At 39.9% G+C, this 16,269-nt stretch overlaps 2 protein-coding genes and 1 long non-coding RNA gene across 4 annotated transcripts in view; 2 read left to right on the forward strand and 1 right to left on the reverse strand.

Annotated features, from left to right (window-relative positions):
- SPMIP4 (sperm microtubule inner protein 4) overlaps window positions 1-5,080 on the forward strand; it is a 42,793-nt gene extending 37,713 nt beyond the window's left edge. Inside the window, exons 8-10 of the mRNA XM_025929962.2 lie at window positions 1-175; window positions 469-560; window positions 4,199-5,080. Coding sequence (XP_025785747.2) covers window positions 1-175; window positions 469-560; window positions 4,199-5,020 — 1,089 coding nt within the window. The 3' untranslated portion in view covers window positions 5,021-5,080. The remainder of the gene's footprint in view (window positions 176-468; window positions 561-4,198) is intronic.
- The window catches only part of LOC147583201 (uncharacterized), a 55,914-nt gene extending 43,447 nt beyond the window's left edge, over window positions 1-12,467 (reverse strand). Inside the window, exon 1 of the long non-coding RNA XR_015246198.1 lies at window positions 12,285-12,467. This is a non-coding gene — a long non-coding RNA (uncharacterized LOC147583201). The remainder of the gene's footprint in view (window positions 1-12,284) is intronic.
- Window positions 12,468-12,597: 130 nt separating this feature from the next.
- Window positions 12,598-15,120, forward strand: CYCS (cytochrome c, somatic). 2 transcript variants are annotated; one of them, XM_025929433.2, is made up of 3 exons: window positions 12,598-12,715; window positions 13,801-13,977; window positions 14,089-15,120. In XM_025929433.2, exons 2-3 carry the CDS (start codon window positions 13,809-13,811, stop codon window positions 14,235-14,237), a joined length of 318 nt encoding a protein of 105 aa, XP_025785218.1. In that variant the 5' UTR covers window positions 12,598-12,715; window positions 13,801-13,808; the 3' UTR covers window positions 14,238-15,120. The 2 variants fall into 2 exon arrangements, with proteins under 2 accessions (XP_025785218.1, XP_025785219.1); XM_025929434.2 differs by having other exon boundaries at window positions 12,651-12,781.
- Window positions 15,121-16,269: the final 1,149 nt, after the last annotated feature.

A 16,269-nucleotide genomic window follows, 5' to 3' on the forward strand; every position in this document is an offset into this window, starting at 1 on the left:
TTTCCTAAATGTGTTGGAAACAACAAGCCAGTGTTCTACCCAAAACCTCCTAAAACCTTCGCTCCTAACACTTCTTTAAATTCGTGGGACCCGATTAACTCTCTAAAAGAAGCCAATATACAAAGAAATCTTGAGAGGTCCCACTGGATCACTTCATATGCTCATGATTTTACAGGTATGGGTTTACTTTAATACAAGTAAAAAAGAAGAAAATTAGAATATTTGACAAATGCTGTTCCCAGCTTGCATCTTCTAATATTTTCCCCTGTTTCTTAACCTGAATACTAATAGAAATTAGGGTGGGTAGTAAGCTTCTCTTAGCGGGAAACTGGGAGGTACAACTGTTTTCAATTTATTCATTCTAATTATATTACAAAGGGAAATGGGTAAGTTTTTCTATAAAATGTCATTTAAGAGCCATCCTTCATTTACTCTAACAAAGTAGTAAGATGTGATGTTTCCATTAAGGTCTGGGGCCCATGAACCCCCTTGAACTGGATGATTACCATGAAAAGGAGAGAGCAGAGTTAACTGGACAGATAGGATTTGACCCAGAGCCTGTAAGTAATTGCAGTCAACTCGCAGTTACTTAGGGGGAAAGAATCCGAGTGTTAGGGCCCTTCTTGCTTCACCCACTTTTTATTTGCTTCATGAGTACTGGTGACCAAGCTAACAAAAGGAAAATTTAACTCATTATAGAAGTTAGTTTTGAATTGATCTGAACTGCTTTAAATACCTTTGCCCACTATTTCAAAGAACAAGCGAGGTTTCTTTTCCTATTCCCAGTGCTGGTGTTTTGAGGGTTTGGTTTTTTGTTTTTTTTTTTTTTAAGTTTATTTATTTTGAGAGAGAGAAAGAGCATGAGAGCGAATGAACAGGGGAGGGACAGAGAGAGAGAAGGAGAGAGAGAGAATCCCAAGCAGGCCTGCAGTGTCAGTGCAACCAATGCAGGCCTCAAACTCATGAACTGTTAGATCATAACCTGAGCCGAAATCAAGAGTTGAGAGGCTTAACCAACTGAGCCATCCAGGCGCCCACTGAAATTGTTTAAAAAACAGATTTTCTATTATGCTACTGTTGCTAAAATTTACAAAGGAATAGGTTTACAAATGCTTACCCTCTAATGAGATTCTTAATAATTCTATGAATGTTTATATATTCACATGGATTCATTGATATTTACAATTGAGAGTTGGCTAAATTGCAATCGAAAGCCAGTAAATTCTCTGCAAATATCAATACAAATTTCTTTTTTAAAAAATTTTTTTTTTCAACTTTTTTTTTTATTTATTTATTTTTGGGACAGAGAGAGACAGAGCATGAACGGGGGAGGGGCAGAGAGAGAGGGAGACACAGAATCGGAAACAGGCTCCAGGCTCTGAGCCATCAGCCCAGAGCCCGACGCGGGGCTCGAACTCACGGACCGAGATCGTGACCTGGCTGAAGTCGGCCGCTCAACCGACTGCGCCACCCAGGCGCCCCACAAATTTCTTAATTGATTATGTGAAATGGCCTGAAAGAAATGATCAAGCCCGTTAGTGACAGAAATTATAGTCTGTTGGATTACTTATATATACATGAAATAAAATAATTTAACAATACACATATATGCTATTTTATTTGGGGCCTAGATTTTATCCTCTAAAGCTACACGGTTTTTAAAACAAAATTAGTATTTCCAAAGATATAAACCGTAGAATTTAGACTGAGCTGAACACATTTATTTTACATTAGCTTTGGTATTTCCCAAGGTGATAAAAAAATCATAACACCTGAAATAGTTATACAGACCGTGCTTTATCATTCACTGAAGGGTTTTTTTTACTTTTCACTTGCAACAAATATTCTCTAAGGCTAGAAAGCACTATACATGTATTCCAACATTGTCAAGTGTGTTCATCAGCTATCCAGATTTCCACAGATTTGACCCTGTAGAGTCCAGCCCTTCAGGAAGCAGCTTTATCATTTTTACAAAGAAATACATGTACAGTTATATAAAGAATGTTTGCCAAGTATATTATATGCAAAATTATTGTGCAAGTAAACCATCAACTAAATTTTTATTAATAATAAGATAAAATATGCCTAAAATAAAGTTTAAAAGTTTTAGGGGTGCCTGGGTGGCTCACTTAGTCGGTTGTTTCCAGCTTGGTTTCAGCTCGGGTCACGATCTCACAGTTCATGGGTTCGATCTTCGCATCAGGTTCCAAACTAACAGCACAGAGCCTGTTTGAGATTCCCTCTCCCTGTCTCACTCTCTGTCTCTCTCTCCCCCATCCACTCTCTGCCCCTCCCCCACTTGTGCATGCATGCATGTTCTCTCTCTCTCAAAATAACTTTAAAAAAATAAATGAAAGTAAGTTTTAGTGCCTCTTTCTGGTTTCTGACTAAGACATGAATAACAGACTCTGGGAAGGCATGTTTTAGTGGTAATAAGTGTATGAAGTATTTTGTTACAGTAGAATGAAATAAAGATACTAAAAACTGCTTCTTGCATAAAGGGGTCCTGTCCAAGGAGGATATGATATACCCCACACTTTTTTGTTCATGACAAATTTAACAAAGTATTTTAAAGAGCTGGGGTTTCTTCTAGTATCTACTGAAACCTAACTAGCTAAAGGTTATAACAGATTTGTTAATAGTAGATGGAAATTCCCCCAACTCTGAGAAAATTAGGATCCAAGAAGACACTCCTAACTCCGTTTTGTTTTCTATATCCAAACTCGAGTTACTGTTTTCTCACCATTCTCATTTTTATTGCCTCTGCTATCAATTCCATTATCACCATCCATCGATTCTGTTAGTTTTTCTTCAACATACTATCTTAAAAATCTTGACAGTTATGGAACGTTGAAATAATTTTACAACTAACATCCATGCACCCGCCACCGAGATTCTACCATCGGCATTTTGCTATACTTACTTTATCACATAATCTATCCATCTTTCCATCTCTTCAGCCACCCATCAATACACTTTATTATGTTTTATGCATTTGAGAGAAATTGCAGACACTAGGATACTTCATCCTTAAACAATCAGCATGCATATCATTAAACAGAGTTCAATCTGTTGCAGCTTTTCTTTTAAGGCAAAATACACATTCAATGAAATTGCACATATTTTAAAGTGCATGTTCACTGAGTTCTGACAAACGCGTACACCTTTGTAACCCAAACACCTATCAATACATTAAATATTACCATCATTCCAGAAAGTTTCCTCATGCCCCTTTCTAATCAACTCCTCCCTCTTATTCCTATACCCCCATCGACATATATCTATTAGTAAACTTGTAAATACACTACTTTTGCAGTTACCAGACATGATTCATAGTATCTGTACAATATCTCAAAACGCACAGATAGAACAAGCCCCCTGCAGACTGCTGTTTAAGCACAGCACATCACTGGTCTCAGCATCACTCAAGATGTTTGTTACAAAAGCAGATTCCTGGAGCACCTGGGTGGCTCAGTCAGTGAAGCGTCCGACTCTTGGTCTCCGCTCAGGTCATGATCTCACAGTTCATGAGTTCAAGCCCCACATCCTGCAGTGTGAAGCCTGCTTAGGATACTCTCTCTCTCCTTTTCTCTCTGCCCCTCACCCTGCTTGTGCTCTCTTGTTCTCTCTCTCTCAATAAATAAATAAACTTAAAAAAAAAAAAAAAAAAAGCAGATTCCTGAGCTCCACTGCAGAATCACAGTCTCTGAATCACAGTCTCAAGTGGATCAAGCTTAGGAATCTCATTTTCTCCAGCTCCAAAGCTGATTCTGATTCAACCGAGGTTTAAGAACCCTTGCATTGGAAAGCTTTCACTGAGATTTAAATAACCACACATAACCTTCAACATCATCTGTTGGGGATGGCAGAAATTCTGCTCAAGTGATTCTTTTATATCTTTGAACATTTGAAAGCAAAGAGTTCCTACACAGAGGAATTTTTCCATATCCAAGTGAAAACATCCCCTTTCCCTATCAGCAAAAACCAGAAGAGAAAAACATGTGTTTATTAGGACCCAAATGTCAATGTCTGTAAATAAATAAATAAATAAGCAAGCAAACATTGCAATGTGCACTCCTACACCCATTCTACATTTACTCAGTGAAAACAGGTACAAATTTGACCTGCCGTTTGTGGTGATACCCTTACAATGCCAGATTTATTAACTGATTTTCTCCTTTTTATCCCACCACTACAGCAAGAAAAATTCCATCCTGTCTTAAAACCTCCAAGACCCCTAGCAGGACGAATTGCTCGACTGATGCAGAACCGACGGCCTCTGGAGGCTGTTGTCCAGCAGAGACCACATTCCTGTCCAGATTGTACCCCTAGAGTTTTGTGTAATTTTCATACCTTTGTACCCAGTTCTACAGAAATGATGGCACTTAGTGATAACACACTGGCAGGTGTCACCCATAAAAAACAGGAAATTGAAGACAAGATTAAGGAAGAACAAAGTTTGCTATCTACCTATGCATCCCCACCTTGTTACCCAACAAGAGATCTGACTAACGTTTGCAACATAAAAATATCTCCAAAAATCACAGATACTAAGAAGATAAAAGATTTGTACTGGAGACAGCTGGCATTAAAACCCCAACCTATACCTTGCTATAGCCCAAACCATTACATTCAGTATGAGCATCTAAAACCTGCCATACGTGACCCGTGTACTATGTGTCAAAACTCTGTTAGCTTTAGTAAGCCTACTATTTTAGAAAGTAAACCAGACTTGGAAGCTTTTGATTTTGAACATTTTTTAAGTAAGCCAGAAGAAAGGCTGACCTTGAACACAGAAAACAATGAGGAGACAAGACCCATTCTGGGTTGGATTCCTAGAGCTGGAGTGGCCAAGCCTCAGACTGACCTGCTAGGGCTTAAGAACTCTTTTTCAAAAACTGGTGCACAAAAACGTTTCCATAAATCAATTCTAGAAGACCATAAAGACCTCAGGGATAAGGAGCATTCAGGGATGAAACACCAATTCTATGGCTATAATTCCTATTATTTCTATAATTGAGATTTTCATCCTTTCCTTCAAAACCCAGCCTCTTGCAAGAAAAGTAAAAATTTAACAGAATTTCTTCCATGTTGTTGGATTCTGTTTTCTAGAAAAGCCATAATGACCTTGTTATGAAGTTTATGTTTTCAGGAATTTTAAGTTAGGATCTAGTCAGAGGAACCCATAAAAAGGGGATGTTCTTACTTCCTGAAAAGTTTAACAATTCGGCAATAAAATATTAGAACCAGAAAATTTTATAGTCTTTAATCTCATTTTCAAATTATACTCCAAGGTAATTTTCCAAAATCATGAAAAACAATGTGTATGACAAAGTTTACATCATTGTTTTCCAGAAATGAGTATTTCAAATTCATATGCCCAGTAATTGACAGATGTCTATACAAAATATAGTACCTTAATAAAATAAATATGTGAACATTGTCCCCTTTTGTAAATGTTTGTACAAACTAACATCAAATACAAAAGACAAAATTCAAATGCCCAGTGAAATGAGAGATGGGCAGCTCTATAAACTACATTACCTTAATAAATTAAATATATGGGCCCTTTTTTTTACGTAAACGTGGACAAATTAAGTCAGTAGAAAAAACGAAACCCAAAATGCCTTGCATGCACACATTCAAAGTTGGATGTTTCTTTTCCATTAGCCTTCTGATAGAGAAACATAACCAATTTTTTTGTGCAGGAAAAAAATTTTATTGTGAAGGTCTAGCAGTGGCTTTAATTAGTAACTGGTGAGTTAATTGTGGCAAGAAAGGAAGGCATCTTAGTCTACTTGGGCTGCTAAAACAAAACACCATAAACTAGGTGGCTTATAAACAACACTTATTACAGTGCTAGAGGCTAGAAGTCTGAGGTTATATAGCACTGGTAGATTTGGTGAATGGGAAGGGTCTGTTTCTTCCCTGCAGCCATCTTCTCACTATAACCTCACATGGTGTAAGGGGCAGGGGATCTCTCCGGGGCCTCCTTTATGAGGGCACTAATCCCATTCATGAGGGCTGTCTTCATGAACTAATCACCTCCTAAAGGTCCCATCTTCTAATAAACCTTAGGCTTTCAACACATGAAATTTGGGGGGACATAAACATGGACACCATAGCAAATGGCTTGATATCAATTATTCTAAAGCCAAATATCATTTTTGGAAGGTGTCTACCAAGAGGCTAGCTAACTGTCAAATGCAAGCCAATTCATTTAATGTGCCAACAGGCACATTTTAGACATTGTTTATCATGAAAGTTCATAAGGAATTTCTATGAGTGTTTCGTTCAGATGTCTTAATTTTTATATTTCATGATCATGTCATTTAATTACACCTCCTTTCAAACTATTCTGGACTAGGGGTGCCTGGGTGGGTCATTTGATTAAATGTCTGACTCTTTTTTTTTTTTCTTTTTTTTTACTGTTTGAGAGAAAGAGAGAGCGCGCATGCATGCAAGTGTGCACAAACAGGGGAGGGGAAGAGGGAGAGGGAGAGAAAGAATCCCAAGCAGGCTCCACACTCAGCACTGAGCATGGAGCCCAACTCTAGGCTCAATCCCATGACTGTGAGATCATGACCTGAGCTGAAATCAAGAGTCAGATGCCCAACTGACTGAGCCACCCAGGTACCCCTGAACAATGTTCCTTTATATTCAACCACATATTTATCTATTTTGTTGTTCTTTATTTTTTCTCTTCATCTTTGATCTCTTTATCTGTAATCATTCTCCTTTTGTATAAAGAACACCCTTTAGAATTTCCTTCATTGTGGATATGCTGGTGACAAACTCAGTTTTTGTTTGAAATGTCTTTCTTTCCTAAGAGATATTTTGCCAGATGAAGAATTTAATTTGACAGCTACTTTCTTCCAGTATATTGAAGATATCCGTATACAGTTCCCTGACTTCCACTGTAGCTGTAGAGAACTCAGTGGTCAGTCTAAGAGTTCTTAGAATGTCAGTGTTTTTCTCATTTTGCTTTTACACTGTTATTGTATTTCTTTTCTTTTTACTGTATTAGTAATCCCTGGAATTCTTGAACTATGGATTGATATCTTTCACTCAAATATAGTTTCTACCCCATTTTCTCTTCTCTCCTTCTGGGACTCCACTTAAAAGTACATTATACAGGGGCACCTGGGTGGCTCAGTCAGTTAAGTGTCTGACTTCACCTCAGGTCATGGTTCATGGGTTCACAGAGCCTGTGTTTGGCTCTGTGCTGACAGCTCAAAGCCTGGAGCCTGCTTCAGATTCTGTGTCTCCCTCTCTGTCTGCCACTTCCCTGCTCCTGTTCTATCTCACTCTCAAAATAAATAAATATTAAAATTCTTTTTAAACAGTACATTATACGTTATCTTGGTATCTTCTTCATTTTGATTATTTTTCAGTTCTAAAGTTTCTATTTGACAGGTTGTTCAAATCTGCCATTTTATTTTATATATATACTTTCCAGTTCCCTTCTAAAATATTCAAGCCTGGCTTTTATGTTTAGAACACAAATATTTTACAGTCTGATAATTTTAAAATCTGGAATCCCTATGACCTTGTTCTTGCTTCTGCTAGTTCTCACTCATATCATGGAGTTAAAAATTATCTTTCTTTCTTTGCTGAACACTTTAAAAACTTTATTTGTAAGGGTGCCTAGGTGGCTCAGCCAGTTAAGCTTCTGACTCTTGGTTTCAGCTCAGGTCATGATCTCACAGTTCGTACATTCAAGCCCCACATCAGCCTCTGGAGAGCCTGCTTGGGATTCTCTCTCTGCCCTCTCCTCTCTCTCTCCCTCCCCTCCCTCTCTCTCAAAAATAAACATACATTAAAAATAAATAATTTGAGATTTAGGGTGACATTATAATCTTCCTGAATTTTCATTTGGTTCTGCCAGGTGCCTGAAGGCAACAGAATTCCTTATTCCAACTTCAGAATTTGAGGTATCCTTGGCCAACCACTAAAGTCGGGCTGCAGACCTTGTAGGATCAGTGTTTCTTCCAGTTCACCTTCATTTCCAGGCTGCAGGCCTTTGAAATGCTGACCTACAGCTAGGGTTGTTTACCAGGTACCAGGTTCGACAACCTCTGCAAGCCCTGAATTGATACTGTAGATATCAATTTTTTTTTTTTTTTTTTTGAGAGAGAGAGAGAGAGAGAGTGCATGCAGGAGCAGGGAAGGGGCAGAGGGAAAGGGAAATAGAGAACCTTAAGCAGGCTCCATGCCCAGTACATAGCCCTACACAGGGCTCCATCTCACAACTGTGAGATCATGACCTAAGCCAAAACCAAGAGTTGGACACTTAACCAACGGAGCCACCCAGATGCCCCAAGACACATACATTTTCTATATACAGATACAGATAGCGATATATCTAACAATAGTGTGTCCAATGATCCCTGCAGCCTAGTATTTACACCCTTTTGAAGGCTCCTTTTACATTGTACCACAATCAATGACCAATAAAACAAGTATGTCACTTCTAAGATTTACAAAAGGTTATAAAGGACTGGCATCTATCTTAGCTTCTCTATCTCAGTTTCTGGGAAGCAAGCTTCCATGGGGTAAGCGGTCCCATCCATAGGCCTCTACCCAAGAGCCAACAAGGAACTGAGGTCTGACAACCATATGAAATGAATTGGAATTGAATTCTCCAGCCCTATTTGAGCCCTCAGATAACTGTATCTCTGTTCAACAGTGTGACTACAAATTCAAACTCTGAGCCATAGCCAAAACCCAAATAAGCTGCTTCCAGAGAAGCTGTAAGATAATAAATGTTTTGCTTATCATATTGTATGTAGTTTATTTCAATGACTATTATTTTTATTTCTACAAATCAGCTTTGGCTCTTTTTAAAATCGGCCTGGTTGTTTTGGATAGTCTCTTATTCATTGCAAATGCTTTTGTTCCCTGCTTTTGTCTAAATATTTTAAATGTCATTTCATATTACACATTGTAAAGGTAAATAAAAATTATTTTCTGTTTTTAAAAGAAAATAAGACCATTTCTCTTCTTTTCCCCTTCTAGGAGTGTTTCCTATGAAAATCTAAAGGGCCAGAGTCCTCATTCTAGCCTTTAAGAGCATAAAAGAGTCTCTCAGAGGTCTGGGTTTTATGCTTTTTGGTAGGTAAACATGAAGGAAGGTAGAGCATCACCTTGAAGCTTAATGTAAGTGTAACTATTTGATTCTCAGGAAAATAAGTTTTATTATTCTTTTGGATGAGGACAACTAATTAAATAAATGGCTACCCCAATTCCTGAGTGAACTTAAGGTAAAAGAATGTGAAAAAAAACCCTCAACCAAGAAGGATCTGATCACAAACTGTGATAAGTTCTCCTATGGAAAAAGGGTCACCATTAATACAAATAATAAACAATAATTGTGCTGCCCAAAGGGAAATAGGCTACTATTGATCCTAAAGCCTCATGTTCTATGCTAGCTAAAAACAGCATGGTATAAAAGGATTATAATTAATTTAGCTTAATTGTATGACATTTTATTCTGATTTGGTAGTTTCTTGTGGACTACATACGTACAACCACTTTATTGTGCTTACTCAACAGTGAACGAGTTTTCTTTCCTCATACGGTGATGTGAGGAGATATCTTTCTCAGTAAGATTTTTACTTCCCCAGTGACATCTAATAGTTCCAACACCAATGGTCATCTGTGGTGTAACTTTGCTCTTTGTTGTTTTTTCATAATGATCTCATGCTTGGCACTTCTTAAGAGTACGGAATCCTGAGGGCCTGGGTTAGAATATTCCTCTGCATATTTATGTTTTCTTCTGTGAGACACCAGAACATACTGCTCATCCACGACTACTGTATTAATTTTTCAGCGAGAGTTTCTCAGACCATGCAGGCAGAGTAAAATCAAACCTGCATGAGGGCTGACCCGTGGTTATGAATGCACAGAGGATACTTCTTCTTCTCACTCAGTACTTAAGGCCAAGCCGGACAAGACTAACCTGGTTCTTCCCTTTTCCAGGGAGATTGTATTTTATCCTTTAGGTTCAAGTGTTTCAGCATTATGCAGGGGTCTCAGCCAACCTTACCTCTCCATCCCCCCTACTGTCACATTTTATGAGCTTTACTCTCATTCTGCTGAGCTGCTCCTAAAGCCTAAAGCTCTTTTACTTCAGCAAAAGTCCCTAAGGTGGTCTTAAAGTGAGCTTAAGCTTATCACATTCCTTTTCAGTGCTTGTTCCCCACCTCAGCCCTGCCTCCAACCAGGAGATTTCCCTTTCTTTCTTGCGACCTCGTATATGTTTCGATTTGGGGGAGGGTGGTATCTTATTATTTCTTTTTCATGAGGAGGGATTTTAAAAGTATGCCATCCATTCTATTGCTGGAAGGAGAAAGCTACAGCATTTGCTTTGTAATAGTTATACTCCTTACCAGCCACTATCCTACGGGATAAGAGGGAGATAGACTGAACAGATATAACATATGAATATAACAGAGAACAAGTGCAAAATATTGTCGTTCCCAACTAATTCTCTCAGGTGTCCTGAGTAAACTGTAAATACTATGAGTCTCTTCCAAACCTAAATACATAAATATTGTAACGCATAATTTACGGTATCTGCTTTACTACAGCAATGTGCCAAGTGTTTACTTTTGTTCTTTCTTTTTCCTCATCTTCCCATTACATTCAAAAACAAGGCTCTTTATCTACAATGTTCTTAATTAAAAGTACTAAGAACTTTGCTTTCCATTCTCCCCTTCATAGGAATTAATTTTAAATGACATCAATTCATTTAGCCAACTGATTTAATGCTACATCTATATGATCTGTGGTAGCAGCACAATATGCTCCATGAGTCAACTCTTCTACAAACAAAGACTAATAACTTCTGATGCCATGAACAAAACAGATTTTGATAGGACTATACCTATTTAAGGACCACACATTCCTTGGAGGAATATGGGTGACGCTATCAGTACTTGGCTTCAAAAGAACAGGAGTTCTAAATTTGCAAGGTGTTGTTAAGTTTGGTCTTTTAAAAACTTGATTAGCCATGGGGTGCCTGGCTGGCTCAACTGGTAGAGCATGCAGCTCTTGATCTCAAGGTTGTGAGTTCAAGCCCCGTGTTGGGTGTAGACATTACTTAATAATAAAATCTTAAAAAAAAAAAAAAGATTATTTAAAATAAGTAAATAAATACTTGGTTAGCCAAATGACCCTACTTCAGGAGTAAACCTAAATGATCACTATCTTGGTCCCTTCCAAAAGCCACAAATGATCTTGAGAAAGTGTGATTTCTGCTGTTTCACAGCACACTTCTGGAGCAGTAGTGTGTGCAATTAGAGAGAGGGGGAACTGGAAGTAAGGACACAGAAAACAAAAAAAAAAAATCCAGTTCTACAGGGAGATGCGTGCTCTGGAGCAGAAATCACAGTATCAGTGGTTTGGAAGGAGTGTAAGGTAATCTAGCACCTATTGCTTAAATTGGGAGCAGGAAGAAGATTGCTAGAATGTAAGCTCCACCAGAGAGTCCTCAATGATTTACACCAGGTACATAATATGCACTCAACAAACACAGGACTGAATGAATATGGCAGTGCTAGAATATGAGAAAGTTGGAAAAAATCATTCAGAACTCGGGGGCTGAATTAGAGGGCCACGGGAGTCCAGAAGAAATTTCCCATTGATATAATTGAGCATGACAGGAAGGGGAGCTAGTTCGAAAGGAAAAGTATAACTGGAAACTGGGTTATCAAACCTGCATTTCTAATGTGACTCCAGCCCCATATCTTATTTGAACATGACATTCAACCCTAGGTTAAATGAGATGCAAATCCGCCGTACATTTCCAAGAATTCTCTAACCATGTAAAAATTGTTACTTCCTAATGTTGTCTGAACATCCTCCTTGTTCTGCACACGGACACGAGGGAGAGACGGGTGTTGACAGAGAGCAAACAGGCAGGTGAGGGGCCAGAGCTACAATCTAGTTTTTGCCGCAGCTGCTGCACCTGCCCCATTCCTCAGTCTTGGGGCATCCATCAAGGGGGTATCTGAAAGATGACTCAAAGTATCAGAATGGAGGCGAAACAAGAACACGTCAGGAGCTCGGGTCCAACTCTCATTAACTCCGGTTCCAGGGTATTCTTTGTGGGTGCGGCTGGCGCCAGCCGTGGAACCACGACAGACGCTGGGTAAAGGTCGCCAGCTGAAAAGATGGTAGCCAGGAGACCTCTACGTACAACAGATTTGGGGCGTTCCCCTCTGGGCAGGCAAAACGCCCCCCTCAAGGCGCATTACGTCAACGAGCACAAGAGCAGTTACCTTAGCAGGATAACGCCCTCAGTCCACCACGCGACTCCGCTCCACCCTCCCCGGGGCACCCGCAGGCACACACAGGCCGAACGGTGACGTCAGCCCTTCCTGGCACCGCCTCGATGTCGTACTTCCAGTGGCCTGTCGTAATTGCCGGCAAGAAAGGCCTCGAGCAGAAGGGCACGCTCGCGGTACACCTTACCCTGCTAGCCGGCATACGCGCAGGTCGTTGGCGCAGGCCCCGGAGACCGAAGCCAATGAGGCGCGGAGACATCACTGCGTATCAGGCGGCGCAGCCGCACTCGGGCCGCGAGGGGGCAGAGCGAGTTCGGTTGCACCAACACCGGTACTTAGGCGCGGACCGGCGTGTCCTTGGACTGAGAGAGCTGGACGTCCGGCTGGAGAGCGGGCACCTTCTTTTCGCGCGCAACCAAAGAACGGTGAGCGCAAAGCGGGGAGGCCGAAGCGGGCGGGAAGCGCAGCCGTAGGAGCACGCAGTTGCGTTGGTAGGTATGCGGGCGGGGCCGAGGTCAGTGCCCGGGTTCTGCGAGTGGGGCCCACGCGGGGTCAGTAGGCCCAGAAGTGAAGACCCCGGACTTTGGCCAGCCAGACCCCGGTGGGCTACGGCTTGAAATAGGATGGAATCCCAGCTAAGTGAGGGAATGGGCTCAGTCAGGACTCTGAAAGCCCAAGGCGACTTGGTTGCGGATCCGACGGAGACCCCAGCTCTCGTAGTCGGGGCTGAGGGTTGTAGACGCGACTGACGGGACTTCCCGGGATGAGGGCGGGAAGGTGCGCAGCGCCTCACGTTCTTCATGGAGAGGAAAAAACTGCTCCTCCAAAAAGGAGTCATTTTTCTTCTTGGTTACCTGTCGCTTCTCCTCTTAACCTGCCTAAGCATCTCGGGAAGTTAAGTTTCATCAGTCTCCTTGAAACCTGCCTGATTGGGTGACCTCGTGGTCGCTTCCAGAGATCCCAGAGCGGGGTTCCTTGCGAGACCTCAGCCCCCTGCTGCCCTCCCACTCAAAACAGCAAGGCAGTTTATAGTGACCTGAGCAGGCCGAATCAACCATGATTTCTATTTTTTTTAATATATTTTGATCTCTCCTGAGACGTGGCTTCAAACTGTAGTATGAATAAATAGGCTTTCTTAAAAGTTGAAATTTCGGTAGTTTGGGTTTAATGTAATCATGGTTTTCAACGTATTCAGATTTGTGACTTTTTGTGACCTTGACCTCAACTTTTGAAATGGTTTTGAACTAGGTTCCCTCTTTGCTTACTTGGGTTTTAATTCTGTCACTTAGACACACATAGATGTGTTTTTAAGGAAGTTCTTCCACCTAGTGTTTTTGGTACTAAAGAGTCTGTTGCAAGTGTACCAATAAGTAAAATGGGATTTACCCTGGTGCTCAATATCATATCATAGATTCAGATTCGCACTGGATGAGTAAGTGTCCAGAGTGATCACTGATTTCCATGGGACTTTTACTTGAAGGAAATAAGTAATTGAGTCTCTCGTTTTTAGATTTAAAAATGGGTGATGTTGAGAAGGGCAAGAAGATTTTTGTTCAGAAGTGTGCCCAGTGCCATACTGTGGAAAAGGGAGGCAAGCACAAGACTGGGCCAAATCTCCACGGTTTATTTGGGCGAAAGACAGGCCAAGCCCCTGGGTTTTCTTACACGGATGCCAACAAGAACAAAGGTAAGGCGGGACAGTTGTAAAATTACAGAAGCACAAATTGCATGAATATAACCAACGGTAAGACCTTCATCAGGAGTGTAAAATACTTAACATACATTCCTCCTTGTTTAGGCATCACCTGGGGAGAGGAGACACTGATGGAGTATTTGGAGAATCCCAAGAAGTACATCCCTGGAACAAAAATGATCTTCGCTGGCATTAAGAAGGCAGGGGAAAGAGCAGACTTGATAGCTTATCTCAAAAAAGCTACTAAGGAGTAATAGTTGGCTGTTGCCTTATTTATTACAAAACAAAAATGTCTCATGACTTTTTTTATGTCTACCATATTTAAATTGATCACATACACCAGAATTCAGATCATGAATGGCTGATAGAATATTTCTTTTGGACAGTCCTGATTTAAATAAGATTGGCTTGTGGTTAAATGAATATGATTCACTTTTTGACCTTTGATAGTAATTCTGGTTCAGCAAGTGCTGTCACTCTTTTCCCCTTTGAATATGATTGGAATTGATTAGATTGTTGAGCTTTTCACAGAGATGGTAAATGCCATCTCTAAACTTACAGGAGATTGGTTTTATATTTAGATTTATATAACTGGTTATATTAATATATTTAAATACTGAGGAAATCCCTTCACTGTATCAGAACAGCAAGACTCAGCTGTGTTTCAAAAGTTGTGTTAGCCTGTTAAAGGCAAGGGCTGAAGATAAGCTGGCAATGTCCACTTTATCTTTTTAGTCTTAACTATGCCAATTTAATTAAAATTCCCTGCATTTAAAATGTTGCCTTTTGCTTAATGAAAGGCATTTTAGTGTGGTTTATGTATAATATTAAATAAACAATAGTAACACTTCTCACGTTTTATAGATGATCTGTAAGGTCAGATGCTTTTAAAATTCAGTGTGATAAGTTATAGCAGCAGATTTGGCCCGTGAATTCTTTACTAAGTTATAATTCAGGATTGTCTTCTAAATGGCTATTCAAAAATACAACTGTGGAATTACCATATATGTATGATTGGTAATGGTGCTTTTGCTAACTCGTTAGAAGGGTTAAAGTAGAGGAGATATATCATCAGCACAAATTTGTAAATTGTGTGATAAGGCTTAAGATAATTAAAAACAAAATCACAGATCATGATTTTTCTAATGTGCTTGATTTAATGACTGATGCCAGAATTTAAGTACAACAGCCCTAAGTGCTGATGGAGCAGTGTTACTGATAGTATTAGATTGTGTACTTATTCCTCTAGGACAGTCTGAACTGGAACAACACTTCAGTGATTCATCCTTAGAGTTTCTTTGGCCAGAATGAACCCTCAGACTTTCATACGTGGATAAAACAACATGCTTCTGGTCACAGTTTTGTGGTGTGTGACTATAATTTTTGTACAAGTTATTTCATACATGGTCCATGCCCTAACAATTAGAGAGACCCTGGCCATTTTATGGAGGTGGTGAAATTCTCAGTGAAAGAAACTGACAAGCTATCTGAGACAGTAAGGAAACTGGGAAGAGGCCTTGTCTGTCAATGGTTTCAAAGATGATGGGGATGATTAGATAGCTTGTTAAGGCCTGGCAAAGCAATTTGTCATTTAATCTTACTTTCAATCATTGGAGAAATGTAAGTAAGCAAAGAAGTCAGGAAACAATTTGGGAAAGCAAAAGAAGGCCTACTGTAATCAGAGGTAACACCTTTGTAACACCTTGATAACTGCAGAAGTTAGTGGTATTCAGAAACAGTCTAGCCATTTAGCTTATAAGAATTCTAGATCAATATGGGAAGACATGGAGTCCAGGGGGCTGATTTACTTCTGTGCCTCCTACATCAACAGAAGCCTATGTTGACAGAGATACTTGAGTACCTGCTGTCTTCTAGGACAGTTATACTCAGTAAGTGCATCTGGTGATTCATACATAATGTAAATGATCCTAAAACTAATTCAAAAGAAATTCCCAGTTATGAGGTATACATGCTCTTTTAGAAATCAATAGGATAAAAACACTTTATTTTGAGAGACAGAGGGAGAGAGAATCTCAAATAGGCTCCATGCTATCAGCACAGAACCCAACACAAGGCTGCATCCCAGGAACCATGAAATCATGATAAAGCCAGTATCAAGTCATGCTCAACCAACTGAGCCACCAGGTACCCTGAGAGCCAGATGGTTTTAAGTTTTTCTTCCAAGTTCCATCTACACCATGGATTTCGTCTAGAACAGCACTGTCCTATAGAATTTTCTGTGATGATGGATTGTACTTGTGCTATCCAATATAGTGCCAGTAATAA

Source organism: Puma concolor, chromosome A2, assembly GCF_028749965.1.
Source record: "Puma concolor isolate L17-30 chromosome A2, mPumCon1.1.hap2, whole genome shotgun sequence".
Lineage (NCBI taxonomy): Eukaryota > Metazoa > Chordata > Mammalia > Carnivora > Felidae > Puma > Puma concolor.

What these genes read in the sequence shown, in the direction of transcription:
- CYCS (XM_025929433.2), top strand. Translation starts at nt 13,809, where the DNA reads ATGGGTGATGTTGAGAAGGGCAAGAAGATTTTTGTTCAGAAGTGTGCC. An exon ending in GGATGCCAACAAGAACAAAG is followed by an intron (nt 13,978 to 14,088) that starts GTAAGGCGGGAC and finishes CTCCTTGTTTAG; the next exon opens with GCATCACCTGGGGAGAGGAG.